General features: G+C 49.3%; 1 protein-coding gene across 1 annotated transcript in view; it reads left to right on the top strand.

Moving 5' to 3' along the window:
- The window catches only part of LOC119975866 (antigen peptide transporter 2-like), a 118,030-nt gene extending 103,237 nt beyond the window's left edge, over window positions 1-14,793 (top strand). The window contains exons 7-8 of the mRNA XM_038815753.1: window positions 4,864-5,052; window positions 14,614-14,793. Of these exons, the coding sequence (XP_038671681.1) occupies window positions 4,864-5,052; window positions 14,614-14,688 (264 nt within the window). The 3' untranslated portion in view covers window positions 14,689-14,793. The remainder of the gene's footprint in view (window positions 1-4,863; window positions 5,053-14,613) is intronic.
- The last annotated feature ends 668 nt before the right edge of the window (window positions 14,794-15,461 follow it).

Raw genomic sequence — 15,461 nt, 5'->3', positions numbered from 1 at the left:
AGGAGCGATCACAATATGGTGGAATTTAAAATACAGATGGAGGGTGAGAAAGTAAAATCAAATATTAGTGTTGTGTTTAAACAAAGGAGATTACAAGGGGATGAGAGAAGAACTAGCTAAGGTAGACTGGGAGCTAAGACTTTATGGTGGAACAGTGGAGAAACTTCCAAACGATTTTTCACAGTGCTCAGCAAAGGTTTATACAACAAAAAGGAAGGACGGAAGAAAGAGGGAAAATCGACCGTGGATATCTAAGGAAATAAGGGAGAGTATCAAATTGAAGGAAAAAGCATATAAAGTGGCAAAGATTGCTGGGAGATTAGAGGACTGGGAAATCTTTAGGGGGCAACAGAAAGCTACTAAAAAAGCTATAAAGAAGAGTAAGATAGAGTGTGAGAGTAAACTTGCTCAGAATATAAAAACAGACAGTAAAAGTTTTTACAAATATATAAGACAAAAAAGAGTGGCTAAGGTAAATATTGGTCCTTTAGAGGATGAGAAGGGAGTTTTAATAATGGGAGATGAGGAAATGGCTGAGGAATTGAACAGGTTTTTTGTGTCGGTCTTCACAGTGGGTGACACAAATAACAAGCCAGCGACTGATAGAAATGAGGCTATGACAGGTGAGGACCTTGAGAGGAGTGTTATCACTAAGGAGGGAGTGATGGGCAAGCTAATGGGGCTAAAGGTAGACAAGTCTCCTGGCCCTGATGGAATGCATCCCAGAGTGCTAAAAGAGATGGCTAGGGAAATTGCAGATGCACTAGTGATAATTTACCGAAATTCACTAGACTCTGGGGTGGTCCCGGTGGATTGGAAATTAGCAAACGTGACGCCACTGTTTAAAAAAGGAGGTAGGCAGAAAGCAGGAAATTATAGGCCAGTGAGCTTAACTTCGGTAGTAGGGAAGATGCTGGAATCTATCAAGGAAGAAATTGCGAGGCATCTGGATAGAAATTGTCCCATTGGGCAGACACAGCATGGGTTTGTAAAGGGCAGGTCATGCCTAACTAATTAATTTAGTGGAATTTTTTGGGGACATTACCAGTGCAGTAGATAACGGGGAGCCGATGGATGCGGTATATCTGGATTTCCAGAAAGCCTTTGACAAGGTGCCACACAAAAGGTTGCTGCATAAGATAAAGATGCATGGCATTAAGGGTAAAGTAGTAGCATGGATAGAGGATTGGTTATTAATAGAAAGCAAAGAGTTGGGATTAATGGGTGTTTCTCTGGTTGGCAATCAGTAGCTAGTGGTGTCCCTCAGGGATCCGTGTTGGGCCCACAATTGTTCACAATTTACATAGATGATTTGGAGTTGGGGACCAAGGGCAATGTGTCCAAGTTTGCAGATGACACTAAGATGAGTGGTAAAGCGAAAAGTGCAGAGGATACTGGAAGTCTGCAGAGGGATTTGGATAGGTTAAGTGAATGGGCTCGGGTCTGGCAGATGGATACAATGTTGACAAATGTGAGGTTATCCATTTTGGTAGGAATAACAGCAAACGGGATTATTATTTAAACGATAAAATATTAAAGCATGCCGCTGTTCAGAGAGACTTGGGTGTGCTAGTGCATGAGTCACAGAAGGTTGGTTTACAAGTGCAACAGGTGATTAAGAAGGCAAATGGAATTTTGTCCTTCATTGCTAGAGGGATGGAGTTTAAGACTAGGGAGGTTATGTTGCAATTGTATAAGGTGTTAGTGCGGCCACACCTGGAGTATTGTGTTCAGTTTTGGTCTCCTTACTTGAGAAAGGACGTACTGGCGCTGGAGGGTGTGCAGAGGAGATTCACTAGGTTAATCCCAGAGCGGAAGGGGTTGGATTATGAGGAGAGTTGAGTAGACTGGGACTGCACTCGTTGGAATTTAGAAGCATGAGGGGGGATCTGATAGAAACATTTAAAATTATGAAGGGAATAGATATGATAGATGCGGGCAGGTTGTTTCCACTGGCGGGTGACAGCAGAACTATGGGGCATAGCCTCAAAATAAGGGAAGTAGATTTAGGACTGAGTTTAGGAGGAACTTCTTCACCCAAAGGGTTGTGAATCTATGGAATTCCTGCCCAGTGAAGCAGTTGAGGCTCCTTCATTACATGTTTTAAGGTAAGATAGATAGTTTTTTGAAGAATTAAGGGTTATGGTGTTCGGGCCGGAAAGTGGAGCTGAGTCCACAAAAGATCAGCCATGATCTAATTGAATGGCGGAGCAGGCTCGAGGGGCCAGATGGCCTACTCCTGCTCCTAGTTCTTATGTTCTTATGTCCTCGCTTGGCTCTTCTTTGCTCTCTTTAGAGCCTTCCTAGCTAACTTGTAACTCTCAAGCGACCCAGCTGAACCATCACGTCTCATCTTCACATAAGCCTCCTTCTTCCTTTTGACAAGTGTTTCAACTGCTTTAGTAACCCATGGTTCCCTCACTCGACCACTTCCTCCCTGCCTAACAGGTACATACTTATCAAGGACACGCAGTAGCTGTTCCTTGAACATGCTCCACATTTCCATTGTGTCCATCCCCTGCAGTTTTCCTCTCCAGGCGATGCATCCTAAGTCTTGCCTCATCGCATAATTATTGCCTTTCCCCAGCAATAACTCTTGCCCTGCGGTTTATACCTATCCCTTCCCATCGCTAAAGTAAACGTAATCGAATTGTGGTCACTATCACCAAAATGCTCACCTACCTCCAAATCTAACACCTGTCCTGGTTCATTACCCAGTACCAAATCCAATACGGCCTCGCCTCTTGTTGGTCTATCTACATACTGCATCAGGAAACCCTCCTGCACACATTGGACAAAAACAGATCCATCTAAGTACTCGAACTATAGTGTTTCCAGTCAATATTTGGAAAGTTCAAGTCCCCCATAACAACTACCCTGTTATTTTCGCTCCTATCCAGAATCAACTTTGCAATCCTTTCCTCTACATCACTGGAACTTTTCGGAGGCCTATAGAGAATCCCTAACAGGGTGACCTCTCCTTTCCTGTTTCTTAACTCAGCCCATACTACCTCAGTATTCGAGTCGTCATCAAATGTCCTCTCAGCCACTGTAATACTGTCCTTGACTAACAATGCCACCCCTACCCCTCTCTTACCACCTTCCCTGAGCTTACTGAAATATCTAAACCCTGGCACCTGCATTCCTCGCCCTGCTCTAACCATGTCTCCGAAATGGCCACGACAGCGAAGTCCCAGGTGCTAACCCATGCCGCAAGCTCGCCCACCTTATTCCGGTGAAGGACAAATGCGAATGGTGCCAGGGAGGCCTGGCTGGCCACACCCTCATGTTCTGGTCCTGTCCCAGAATTGCCGGGCTCTGGACGACCTTCTTTGAGACCACGTTGTGGGAGTGAAGGTGGAGCTGTGCCCAATAGCGGCAGTCTTTGTGATTTCAAAGCAGCCAGAGCTCTTTATTGGGGATAGGGGCAGATGCCCTCGTCTTTGCCTCCCTTATCACTCGCCGAAAGACTCCTGCTTGGCTGCAATCGGCAGCGCCACCCGGGATGCAGACTTGGCTGTCCAATCTGGCAGAGGTTCTCAAACTGGAGAAAAAAATGCCGCATTCGGGGGTCAGAAGAAAGCTTCTACAACACGTGAGGCTATTTCCCAGTCTGTTCCAAGACCTGTTCATAACCAGCAAGCAATAAGCAAAGGCGGAAGGAACAAAACAGACACGGAAAAAAGAGCGGAATGGGAGAGGGGATACATGGGATGGTGAGAGGTCAGGGGAGGAGGATGCTAGTAGAAACAGGTGAGGGCACACAGGGAGACGACCACAGCGGCAAGAACAAAATACTCCTGGCTGATGCTGAACATGTACACCCAGGTACGTTTAAGTAGCAGGAAACAGTGAAAGTCGGAGTGAAGCTATATGCCGGTGGCAGCCGATCTCCGTGGGCTCCCATACCTATAAATAGGTTCCGTCTCAGGAGACATAACTAACTGTCTGCCCCACATGATTTCTTGGTCTGTTTATTTTTGGTTTCATTTTCTATCCTCATTGTTATGCACACTATTTGTAGACCCCATTTGTGTGTTTTCTTTCTTTTTCTCTGTGTATCTATATCAGTGCTACTGTGCATATATACAAGATATATTGTTGAAATAATTACAAAAACCAATAAAAATATATTTTAAAAAAAAGATCTGCACTGGGCCGAAGGGAATCAAAGGATATGGGGGAATTAAAACCATTGAGTTGGATGATCATCCATGAATGGCGGAGCAGGCTCGAATGGCCACCCTCCTCGTTTCCAATTAGCTCAGACAGTAAGGATGGCAGATTTCCTTCCCTCATGAACCAGATGGGTTTTTATTACAATCGACAATGGTTTCAAGGTCCTGATTATTGGGCAGTAGATGGGAACACCATCATCTGGAGGTTCTCCTCCAAGTCACTCACCATACTGACTTTGAAACATATCGCTGTTCCTTCACTGTCGCTGGGGCAAAATCCGGGAACTCCCTTCCTAACAGCCCATTGGATGTACCTACACCACAAGGACTGCAGCAGTACAGGAAGACAGCTCACCACCACTTTCTGAAGGGCAATTAGAGATGGGCAATAAATGCAAACCTAGCCAGCGCTGTGAGCCGGGACATCCTCATGACTAAGGTGCAGCAGTCCCACCTCCAGCTAATTAATGTCAAACTAGAAATACTGGCCATGGGGATTCTGTGTTGTTACTATGTGTATGTGTATTGCTGTGTTTCTATGGCTCGAGGGGCCAAATAAACTACTGCTGCTCCTAATTTGTATGTTAGTTGTTGGTGTGTATTTCTGAGTGGTGATTTATCTCAGTCTTCTGAGGAAGTGGATGGATGCATTCAGATTAATGCTGATTTCTCTCATTTTAAATAGACCTTGATTTACATTTACTCCAAGATGACTCATTCAGTGGGAGCAGCAGAGAAGTCTTTGAATATCTGGACCCGGAAATCCAGTGTTCCCACTGATGGGAAGCTGGTAGTTGAGCAACTGAAAGGAGATGTGAAATTCCAGAACGTGTCCTTCTCCTACCCAACAAGACCCGACGTCCAGGCCTTAAAGGTAAGATTAAATGAGGTTAAACGCAATATAGTCCCAAGATCAGATATTGATGGGCATGTAAAGTGGAATCCAGTGAGCTTATCCGAAACTGTGAAATGCGATTGGGTGGAGAATAGGTTCCGACTCCAAAATTGCAATTCTCCATCGCCTCGACAGAGGGGTCCATGTGTTCCTGAACGCACGTACAATAAACAGTGCTTGCATGTCATTAGCGGGCCCGACCCGGTATTCTGTGGGACCTCCGCGATTCCCAGCCTCCAATGGATCGAGTTCCGAATGGCGCGGTTCACTTGTGCTTTTGTGAAACCGACATGAGAGAGAGCGGGAGCACGAGAGAGAGAGAGAGCGGGAGGAGGAGAGAGAGAGCGGGAGGAGAGAGAGAGCGGGAGGAGAGAGAGAGAGAGCGGGAGGAGAGAGAGAGCGGGAGGAGAGAGAGAGCGGGAGGAGGAGAGAGAGCGGGAGGACGAGAGAGAGAGAGAGCGTGAGCAACGACGAGAGGAGAGAGCGGGAGCACGAGAGAGAGAGAGAGCGGGAGCACGAGAGAGAGAGAGAGCGGGAGCACGAGAGAGAGAGAGAGCGGGAGCACGAGAGAGAGAGAGAGCGGGCGAGAAGAGAGAGAGAGCGGGAGCACGAGAGAGAGAGAGAGCGGGAGCGGGAGAGAGAGAGAGAGAAGAGAGAGCGGGCGCGGGAGAGAGAGAGAGAGAGCGGGAGCACGAGAGAGAGAGAGAGAGAGCGGGCGCGGGAGAGAGAGAGAGAGCGGGAGCACGAAGAGAGAGGAGAGGGGAGCACGAGAGAGAGAGAGCGGGAGCACGAGAGAGAGAGAGAGCGGGAGCACGAGAGAGAGAGAGAGAGCGGGAGCACGAGAGAGAGAGACCGAGGGAGCACGAGAGAGAGAGAGAGAGGGAGCACGAGAGAGAGAGACAGAGGGAGCACGAGAGAGAGAGACAGAGGGAGCACGAGAGAGAGAGAGAGGGAGCACGAGAGAGAGAGAGAGGGAGCACGAGAGAGAGAGAGAGCGGGAGCACGAGAGAGAGAGAGAGCGGGAGCACGAGAGAGAGAGAGAGCGGGCGAGAGAGAGAGAGCGGGAGCACGAGAGAGAGAGAGAGCGGGAGCACGAGAGAGAGAGAGAGCGGGAGCACGAGAGAGAGAGAGAGCGGGAGCACGAGAGAGAGAGAGAGCGGGAGCACGAGAGAGAGAGAGGGAGCACGAGAGGAGAGAGCGAGAGCGAGAGCGAGGAGAGAGCGAGGGGGGAGCACGAGAGAGAGGAGAGAGGCGGGAGCACGAGAGAGAGAGAGCGGGAGCACGAGAGAGAGAGAGAGCGGGAGCACGAGAGAGAGAGAGAGAGCGGGAGCAGACGAGAGAGAGAGAGAGAGCGGGAGCACGAGAGAGAGAGAGAGAGCGTGAGCACAGAAGAGAGAGAGAGAGCGGGTGCAGGCGAGAGAGAGAGAGAGGAGCGGGAGCACGAGAGAGAGAGAGAGGGAGCACGAGAGAGAGAGAGAGAGGGAGCACGAGAGAGAGAGAGAGACAGAGGGAGCACGAGAGAGAGAGAGAGAGCGGAGCACGAGAGAGAGAGACAGAGGGAGCACGAGCGGTAGAGACCGAGGGGGGGAGCACGAGAGAGAGAGAGAGGGAGCACGAGCGATAGAGACCGAGGGAGCACGAGAGAGAGACAGAGGGAGCAACACACACACACACCGAGAGACACACCACAGACAAAGAGAGAGATTGAGAGAGAACACACAGAACTGACAGAGAAGAGAGAGAGAGAGAGAGAGAGACGCACACACAGAGAGAGAGAGACCCAGTACAGACGTCGGTAGCATGTTCTCCGGTCTGCTGCGTAGGTTTTCCTCCGGGTGCTCCGGTTTCCTCCCACAGTCCAAAGACGCGCAGGTTAAACGCTGAATAGCCATTAGTGTCCAAAAGGTTAGGAGAGGTTATTGGATGATGGGGATAGGTGGAAGTGAGGGCTTAAATGGGTCGATGCAGATTCTATGGGACGAATGGCCTCCTTCTGCACTGTATGTTCTATGCAGTATAATTTTGATAAGTGTGAGGTATTCACTTGGAAGCAAAACAGGAAGGCAGATTGCTACCTGAACGGTTGAAAATTGGAGAGTGTGCAGTGGGACCTGGGTGTCCATGTGCACTAGTCACTGAAGGGGAGCATGCAGGTGCAGCAGGCGGTAAAGAAGCCTAATGGTATGTTGGTCTTCATTGCAAGAGGTTTTGAGTACAGAAGCAGGGATGTGTTGCTGCAATTGTACAGGGCATTGGTGAGGCCACACTTGGAGTATTGTGCGCAGTATTGGTCTCCTTTTCTGAGAAAGGATGTTCTTGCTCTCAAGGGAGTGCAGCGAAGGTTTACCAGACTGATTCCAGGGATGGCGGGACTGTCATATGAGGAGAGATTGACTCGGTTGGGATTGTTCTCGCTGGAGTTCAGAAGAATCAGGGGGAATCTCATAGTGACTTATAATATTCTAACAGGACTCAACAAGGTAGATGCAGGGAAGATGTTCCTGATGGTGGGTGTGCCCAGAACCGGGGTCACAGCCTGAGGATTCAGGGTAAACCATTTCAGACAGGGATAAGGAGACATTTCTTCACCTAAAGAGGTGGTGAGACTGTGCAATTCATTACCACAGGAAGTAGTTGATGCTAAGACATTGAATATATTCAAGTGGCGGCTGGATATAGCACTTGGGAGAATGGGATCAAAGGCTATGGGGATAAAGCAGGATTAGGCTATTGAGTTGGATGATCAGCCATGACCGTGATAAATGGTGGAGCAGGCTCGAAGGGCCAAAAGGTGGCCTCCTGCCCCTACCTTCCGTGTATGTATGCATAACTAAACTGTGCCCGATACCCGTGTCAACTTTAATGGTGTCTAACTTTCTGGCCTTATGGGACCTTAGGCTACATCTAGGTGGATCCCCAGATGGTACAGCAGGTGTGGAGGCGGCCTGCTGTGATTCCCGCTCTGTGGCCAGTTGACGGCATTCTCTTGGAGCGACCTGGCCTGAACGGCTGCTGCTGTTGTGTCCCAGGGTGCGTTGTGCCAATCTGTTCCGCCCGCTGCCCACCAGATGTGCCAAGAATAGATGGGGGGAGTTTAAGGTGCTGCGGTGTTCTGGCACTACTTCTGTGGCAGTCACCGGCACGGGCCCCATCACCACCTCCTCCCTCTGTGAACAGAGATAACCCCTGAGGCTCCTCCACCTGGCGCTGCCAATCCTGGAGGCCCGCTCTGGTCTCACCTGGATCCGCAATCTTGTGGCCATGGAGCATAGGGAGTGGACTGCGCCATGTAACCCATTGACTGCACCATCTCCCTCTGGGGCTCAGCCACCCCTCTGTGTCTGCGCAAGTTGGCCAGCCTGGGCAATGTTGCTGATGTTCCCAGCAATTGCCTGTCTTGACTGGGCCATGCTCAGGAGCACCGCTGCGATTTCCAGGTGGCTCTGGTACATGGTCACCTGTGAGTCGGTAACCCTGTCCTGGGCCTCGGCCAGCACCTGCACAGAATGTCCCACGCCTTGGACATGCTGCTTCCGAAGCCCTCGCCCTCAAGGCCTCCACCACATACGCCACCTCTGCAGTGTTGGCCGCCTGGGTGGCACGTATTGTTGGCACCACCTCCTCCTGCTGTATGTGCTTGGACTCCTGCAGGTATTGGATTACGCCTGCAGGAGCTGGATGCTCGCCGACAACCCCTCATGTAGTCCCTGGCTGTGCGACTGTATCTCCACGATTGATTGGACTGTCTGATCCAGAAGCCTGTAATCTGTCTGGATGATAACTAGTTCCTGGGGTCGGCCTGCCCTCCAACCGTCCGCCCATAGAGTGTTCCTACCTCCACCTGCTGCACCAGAGCAGCTGTATGGTGAGTACCAATGTCCCAGGAGCCTCTTCACTAAAATGCCCAACCTAGGTAAGTGTCTCTGGGATGGTGGAGGCCATGATGTAAATCACTATCATCTCTTGGACTCGAGCTCTGGGGTGTCCTGAGTCCGAAGGGCTGGTATCCGGCTGCTCTCCCCGTCACTGCTCAGCTCACAGTAGGGCTCCGACTGTGGCACTGGTTGGGGTTGGGGATGCCAGCTGGACCCGCCTATCTCCAGCCTGCAAGACACAATACAAGACGCATGAGTGGGCTGCAGGTGGGGGTGTAGGGTGAGGGTGGGGCTGGGTTGGTGTGGGACGGGTTAGGGTGGTGTGATTCTGCTGTGGGCGTGAACACACATGTCATGGGGAACCACAACTCAGCAGAGTCTAACTTCCTCGCCCAGGTCAAACTCCACCCCAGCGACCTCCCTTTCCTCCGAGTTGCCGATCATGTCTAGGGTCCTCTTCTGCCACGGTGAGGGGCGCAGGTCCAGCTGTCCCCCTCCTGTCTTCTCCCACTCCCGGTGGTAATGGGCGGCCTGCCTCCACCACACTCTCAGACAGTACATTCCAGATCCTAACCATTCGCTGAGTGAACCAGCCTTCACCACGTTGGAGAATTAAGATGCTTCAGGAGAGAGAGAGAGGGATGTAAAAGGGGTGGGGAGTAGCATTACTGGTGAAGGAGAATATTATAGCCATACTGCGGGAGGACATGTCCATGTGAAAATGAGGGATAGAAATGGCAAGATTAGGGAACCATGGATGACGGGTGAAATTGTGAGACTAGCTAAGATGAAAAAGGAAGCATACATAAGATCTAGGCGACTTAAAACTGATGAAGCTTTGGAGGAATATCAGGAAAGTAGGACAAATCTCAAACGCGCAATAAAGAGAGCTAACAGCGTTAAGGAAATCCCAAAGCCTTTTATTCGTATATAAGGAGCAAGAGGGTAACTAGAGAAAGGATTGGCCCACTCAAGGACAAAAGAGGGAATTTATGCGTGGACTCAGAGGAAATGGGTGAGATTCTTAATGAGTACTTTGCATCGGTATTCACCAAGGAGAGGAACATGACAGATGTTGAGGCTAGGGATGGATGTTTAAATACTCTAGGTCAAGTCATCATATGGAAGGGGGAAGTTTTGGGTATTCTAAAAGACATTAAGGTGGACAAGTCCCCAGGACCGGATGGGATCTATCCCAGGTTTCTGAGGGAAGCGAGGGTCGAAATAGCTGGGGCCTTAGCAGATATCTTTGCAGCATCCTTGAGCACGGGTGAGGTCCCGGAGGACTGGAGAATTGCCAATGTTGTCCCTTTGTTTAAGAAGGGTAGCAGGGATAATCCAGGGAATTATAGACCTGTGAGCTTGACGTCAGTGGTAGGCAAACTGTTGGAGAAGATACTGAGGGATAGGATCTATTCACATTTGGAAGAAAATACACTTATCAGTGATAGGCAGCATGGTTTTGTGCAGGGAAGGTCATGTCTTACAAACCTATAGAATGTTGAGGAAGTGACAAAGTTAATTGATGAGGGAAGGGCTGCTGATATCATATACATGGACTTCAGTAAGGCGTTTGATAAAGTTTCCCATGGCAGGTTGGTGGAAAAAGTGAAGTCGTCTGGGGTTCAGGGTGTACTAGATAGATGGATAAAGAACTGGCTGGGCATCAGGAGACAGAGTAATGGTGGAAGGGAGCATCTCAAAATGGAGAAGGGTGACTAGTGGTGTTCCACAGGGATCCGTGCTCGGACCAGTGTTGTTTGTGATCTACATAAATGACCTGGAGGAAGGTATAGGTGGTCTGATTAGCAAGTTTGCAGATGATACTAAGATTGGTGGAGTTGCAGATAGCGAGGAGGGCTGTCCGAGAATACAGCAAATATAGATATATTGGAGAGTTGGGCAGAGAAATGGCAGATGGAGTTCAATACAAGCAATGTGAGGTGATGCATTTTGGAAGATCTAATTCAAGAGCGGGCGATATGGTCAATGGAAGAGTCCTGGGGAAAATTGATGTACAGAGAGATCTGGGAGTTCAGGTCCATTGTACCCTGAAGGTGGCAACGCAGGTCGATAGTGTGGTCAAGAAGGCATACAGCATGCTTGCCTTCATCGGACAGGGTATTGAGTACAAGAGTTGGCAGGTCATGTTACAGTTGTATAGGACTTTGGTTAGGCCACATTTGGAATACTGCGTGCATTTCTGGTCGCCACATTACCAGAAGGATGTGGATGCCTTGGAGAGGGTGCAGAGGAGGTTCACCAGGATGTTGCCTGGTATGCAGGGTGCTAGCTATGAAGAAAGGTTGAGTAGATTAGGATTGTTTTTGTTGGAAAGACGGAGGTTGAGGGGGGACCTGATTGAGGTCTACAAAATTGAGAGGTATGGACAGGGTGGATAGCAACACGCTTTTTCCAAGATTGGGGGTGTCAATTACAAGGGGTCACGATTTCAAAGTGAGAGGGGGAAAGTTTAAGGGAGATGTGCGTGGAAAGTTTTTTACGCAGAGGGTGGTGGGTGCCTGGAACGCTTTGCCAGCGGAGGTATTAGAGGACAGGAAGATTATGGCCAGCGCCCCTGTAATTTTCATTCTCACTTCCTTCAATATCCTTGGATGCATCTCATTCGGTCCCACTGCCTTGCCAGCTTTCAATACCGGCAGACTATTCAACACTTCCTCCTTATCAATTTTGAATACTTCCTTCTAATGTCTGACCTACCTCCTCTTTCTCCAGATCCTGAACAGCATCTATCTCCATGGTAAAGACAGATACAAACTATTTAATTAATACCTCGGCCTAGCCCAATTCCTCCATACAGGAATCCCATTTAGAACAGAGAAAAGTACAGCACAGGAACAGGCCCTTCGGCCCTCCAAGCCTGTGCCGACCATGCCGCCCGTCTAACCTAAAATCTTCTGCAATTCCGGGGTCTGTATCCATCCATTTCCATCCCATTCATGTGTTTGTCGAGACGCTCCTTAAATGTCACTATCGTCCCTGCTTCCACCACCTCCTCCGGCAGTGAGTTCCAGGCACCCACTACCCTCTGTGTAAAAAAAACTTGCCTCGTACATCTCCTCTAAACCTTGCACCTCGCATCGTAAACCTATGCCCCCTAGTAATTGACTCTTCCACCCTGGGAAAAAGCTTTTGACTGTCCACTCTGTCCGTCCCCTCATAATGTTTTAGACTTCTATCAGGTCGGTCTTCAACCTTTGTCATTACAGTCAGATGAAACCGAGTATATCCAACCTCCATCCATAGCTAATGCCCTCCATACCAGGCAACATCCTGGTAAATCTCTTCTGCACCCTCTCCAAAGCCTCCACATTCTTCTGGTAGTGTGGCGACCAGAATGAACACCATACTCCAAGTGTGGTCTAAGGTTCCAAACAGCTGCAACATGACTTGCCAATTCTTATACTCAATGCCCGGCCAATGAAGGCAAGTATGCCGTATGCCTTCTTGACCACCTTATCCACATGCGTTGCCACTTTGTGATCGGCGGACATGCACGCCCAGATCTCTCTGCCTGTCAGTACTCGCAAGACTTCTACCATTTACTGTGTAATTTCTACATGCATTGGACCTTCCAAAGTGCATTACCTCACACTTCTCCGGATTTTTATCTGCCATTTCTCCGCCAGACTCCAAACAGTTTATATCCTGCTATATCCTCTGACAATCCTCTTCACTATCTGTAACACCACCAATTTTTGCGTCGTCTGCGAACTTACTATCAGATCAGCTGCATTTTCTTCCAAATCATTTATCTACACTACGAACAACAAAAGTCCCAGAACTGATCCCTGTGGAATGCCGCTAGTCACAGCTTTCCATTCAGAAAAGCACCCTTCTACTGCCACCCCATCCTTTTGTTGCTGCTGACCCCCACTTCCCCTCCCAGAATCCACCATCTACTTCCTGTTGCAAACACCTCACCTTGTTTTGATCCCGTCCCCCCACCATCTACACCTGGTCCTTCAGCTTGACTGTTAGCCCTTTATTGACCTCCACCACCCTCCGCAGCTCCTCACCCATTGAGGTGAACTGGTTGTGGTAATGCCTCCTCCATCCCCTTCATCTTCTCTCCTTGCTCCCGTACCTCAACTAGCATCTTTGTTAATGCAACTTTTATCAGGGCAAGTGCCTCCTCCACCCACTCTTTAAGCAAAGCCATCATCTCCTTCCGAAGCACCTCTAAATGTTTGGCGAAAATCCTTTCAAACTCCCCCAACACCACCTCAGTCAGAGTTTCAACCGTGATGGGTGTGACCCCATCCGAAGAACCAGCCCCCACCATCTTTCCTCCTGTTGGACTCCCAGCAGCACTCCTGGTGGACTATCACTTGGACCCTTCTTCCCCTGACCTTTCTTTTGGAACTTCGACATTCCACCCACTCCTTTGGACTTCACACAACAGCTCCAAAAAGTACCCCTGAGAGTGGGCATAGACCCAAAAACAAAGACTCCAGCAGGAGCCACCTAACGTACGACCTCTACCTACGTGCTCTCACCGGACGTCCCACTTAACTTTCATGACCCGGTTTAAATTCTTAATTTTCCAGCTCCTGATTTGAAAGGAATGCCTGGATTTCAATAGAACAGACAATCACTTGCCCATTTCCTGTGTTTTCACATATTGATCTTTTTTGCAGACCTACTGCTGGTCTCGTTGTATCTTTCAGTTTCTCTCTGCCTTTCCATCTCTCCTTGCAATCCTCTCACTCCTCCAGCTGATCTCGCAATTACTCTCTCACTCCATCTCCTTTCATCCTCACTGTGGCTCACCTTTCCTGCTGGTCTTAGATTAGATACTGAAAGTATATCACAGTGGATACATAGACATACATAGAACATACAGTGCAGAAGGAGGCCATTCGGCCCATCGAGCCTGCACCGACCCACTTAAGCCCTCACGTCAACCCTATGCCCTTACCCCAATAACCTCTCCTAACCTTTTTGGATACTAAGGTCAATTTTAGCGTGGCCAATCCACCTAACCCGCACATCTTTGTCTGTGGGAGGAAAGCGGAGCACCCGGAGGAAACCCACTCGGACACGGGGAGGACGTGCAGACTCCGCACAGACAGTGACCCAAGCCGGGAATCGAACCTGAGACCCTGGCGCTGTGAAGCCGCAATACTAACGACTATGCTACAGTGCTGCCCCAAATCCTCATGAGATCTTAGATGGGGGTGTTAATGGTAATATTAGAGGAGATTCCAATTAGATCTGAGATCAGGTAATGAGGTTTTGAATGAGAACTGAGATTACAAAAAGACGAGTCTCAAAAGGCTTCTTTTCACTGTCCACCCTTTTTCACGTCATTGGGATGTTCACTTTCTTGATTCTATTTCCATCCTGTGCTCTTTATTTCCAGAATCAATTCCCTCAAGGTTTAGTGTTTAACTGTTGTTGGCTGTCTGTCCACCTCCTCAACCTATTTTGAATTTCCAGTGGTTTCTTTCTTTATTCCTCACTCTAGTTTAGGATGAGGAACAAACCTTGACCTCTATCCTTTTGTACCAGATTTCAGCCTGATTCAGGCATGCGTGATGATGAACAAGTTGCCTGTCCGTTGCCAGTTCTAGACCACGTATTCTGTCTCCAGTATTACTCCAAGTTGATCTGTTACTTATAACAATTTTATTTATTTCAGAATGTGTCCTTTGAGCTGAAGCGCGGGGAGATCACGGCCCTGGTGGGTCCCTCAGGCGGGGGGAAGACGACCTGAGTGGCCCTGCTGGAGAGATTTTATCAACCCCAGTCTGGGGAGATTCTGCTGGACGGGAAACCCATCGAGGAATATGAACACAAATATTATCACAACAAGGTGAGAAACAACATGTAATTTACACTGAAATTGATGGGGTGTATTATACACTGAGATAGTGTAAATTACGGGCAACACGGTAGCATGTGGATAGCACAATTGCTTCACAGCTCCAGGGTCCCAGGTTCGATTCCTCGCGTGGGTTACTGTCTGTGCGGTGTCTGCACATCCTCCCCGTGTGTGCGTGGGTTTCCTCCGGGTGCTCCGGTTTCCTCCTACAGTCCAAAGATGTGCAGGTTAAGTGGATTGGTCATGATAAATTGCCCTTAGTGTCCAAAAATGCCCTTAGTGGTGGGTGGGGTTACTGGGTTATGGGGACAGGGTGGAGGTGTTGACCTTGGGTAGGGTGCTCTTTCCAAGAGCTGGTGCAGACTTGATGGGCTGAATGGCCTCCTTCTGCACTGTAAATTCTATGACAATAGTGACGGGGCGTAATATACACTGGGCCTGTGACGGGGCGTAATATACACTGGGCCTGTGACGGGGCTAATATACACTGGGCCTGTGACGGGACGCAATATACACTGGGCCTGTGACGGGGCGTAATATACACTGGGCCTGTGACGGGACGTAATATACACTGGGCCTGCCGGAGTGTCAGGCGAGCTCGGGGACGGAGAGGGCGGGATTCTCCGATGGCTGATGCCAAAATCGCAAGGCAGCCATCTTGCTGT

Source organism: Scyliorhinus canicula, chromosome 13 (genome assembly GCF_902713615.1).
Source record: "Scyliorhinus canicula chromosome 13, sScyCan1.1, whole genome shotgun sequence".
Taxonomy (NCBI): domain Eukaryota; kingdom Metazoa; phylum Chordata; class Chondrichthyes; order Carcharhiniformes; family Scyliorhinidae; genus Scyliorhinus; species Scyliorhinus canicula.
This window is presented reverse-complemented; position numbering and strand designations above follow the sequence as displayed.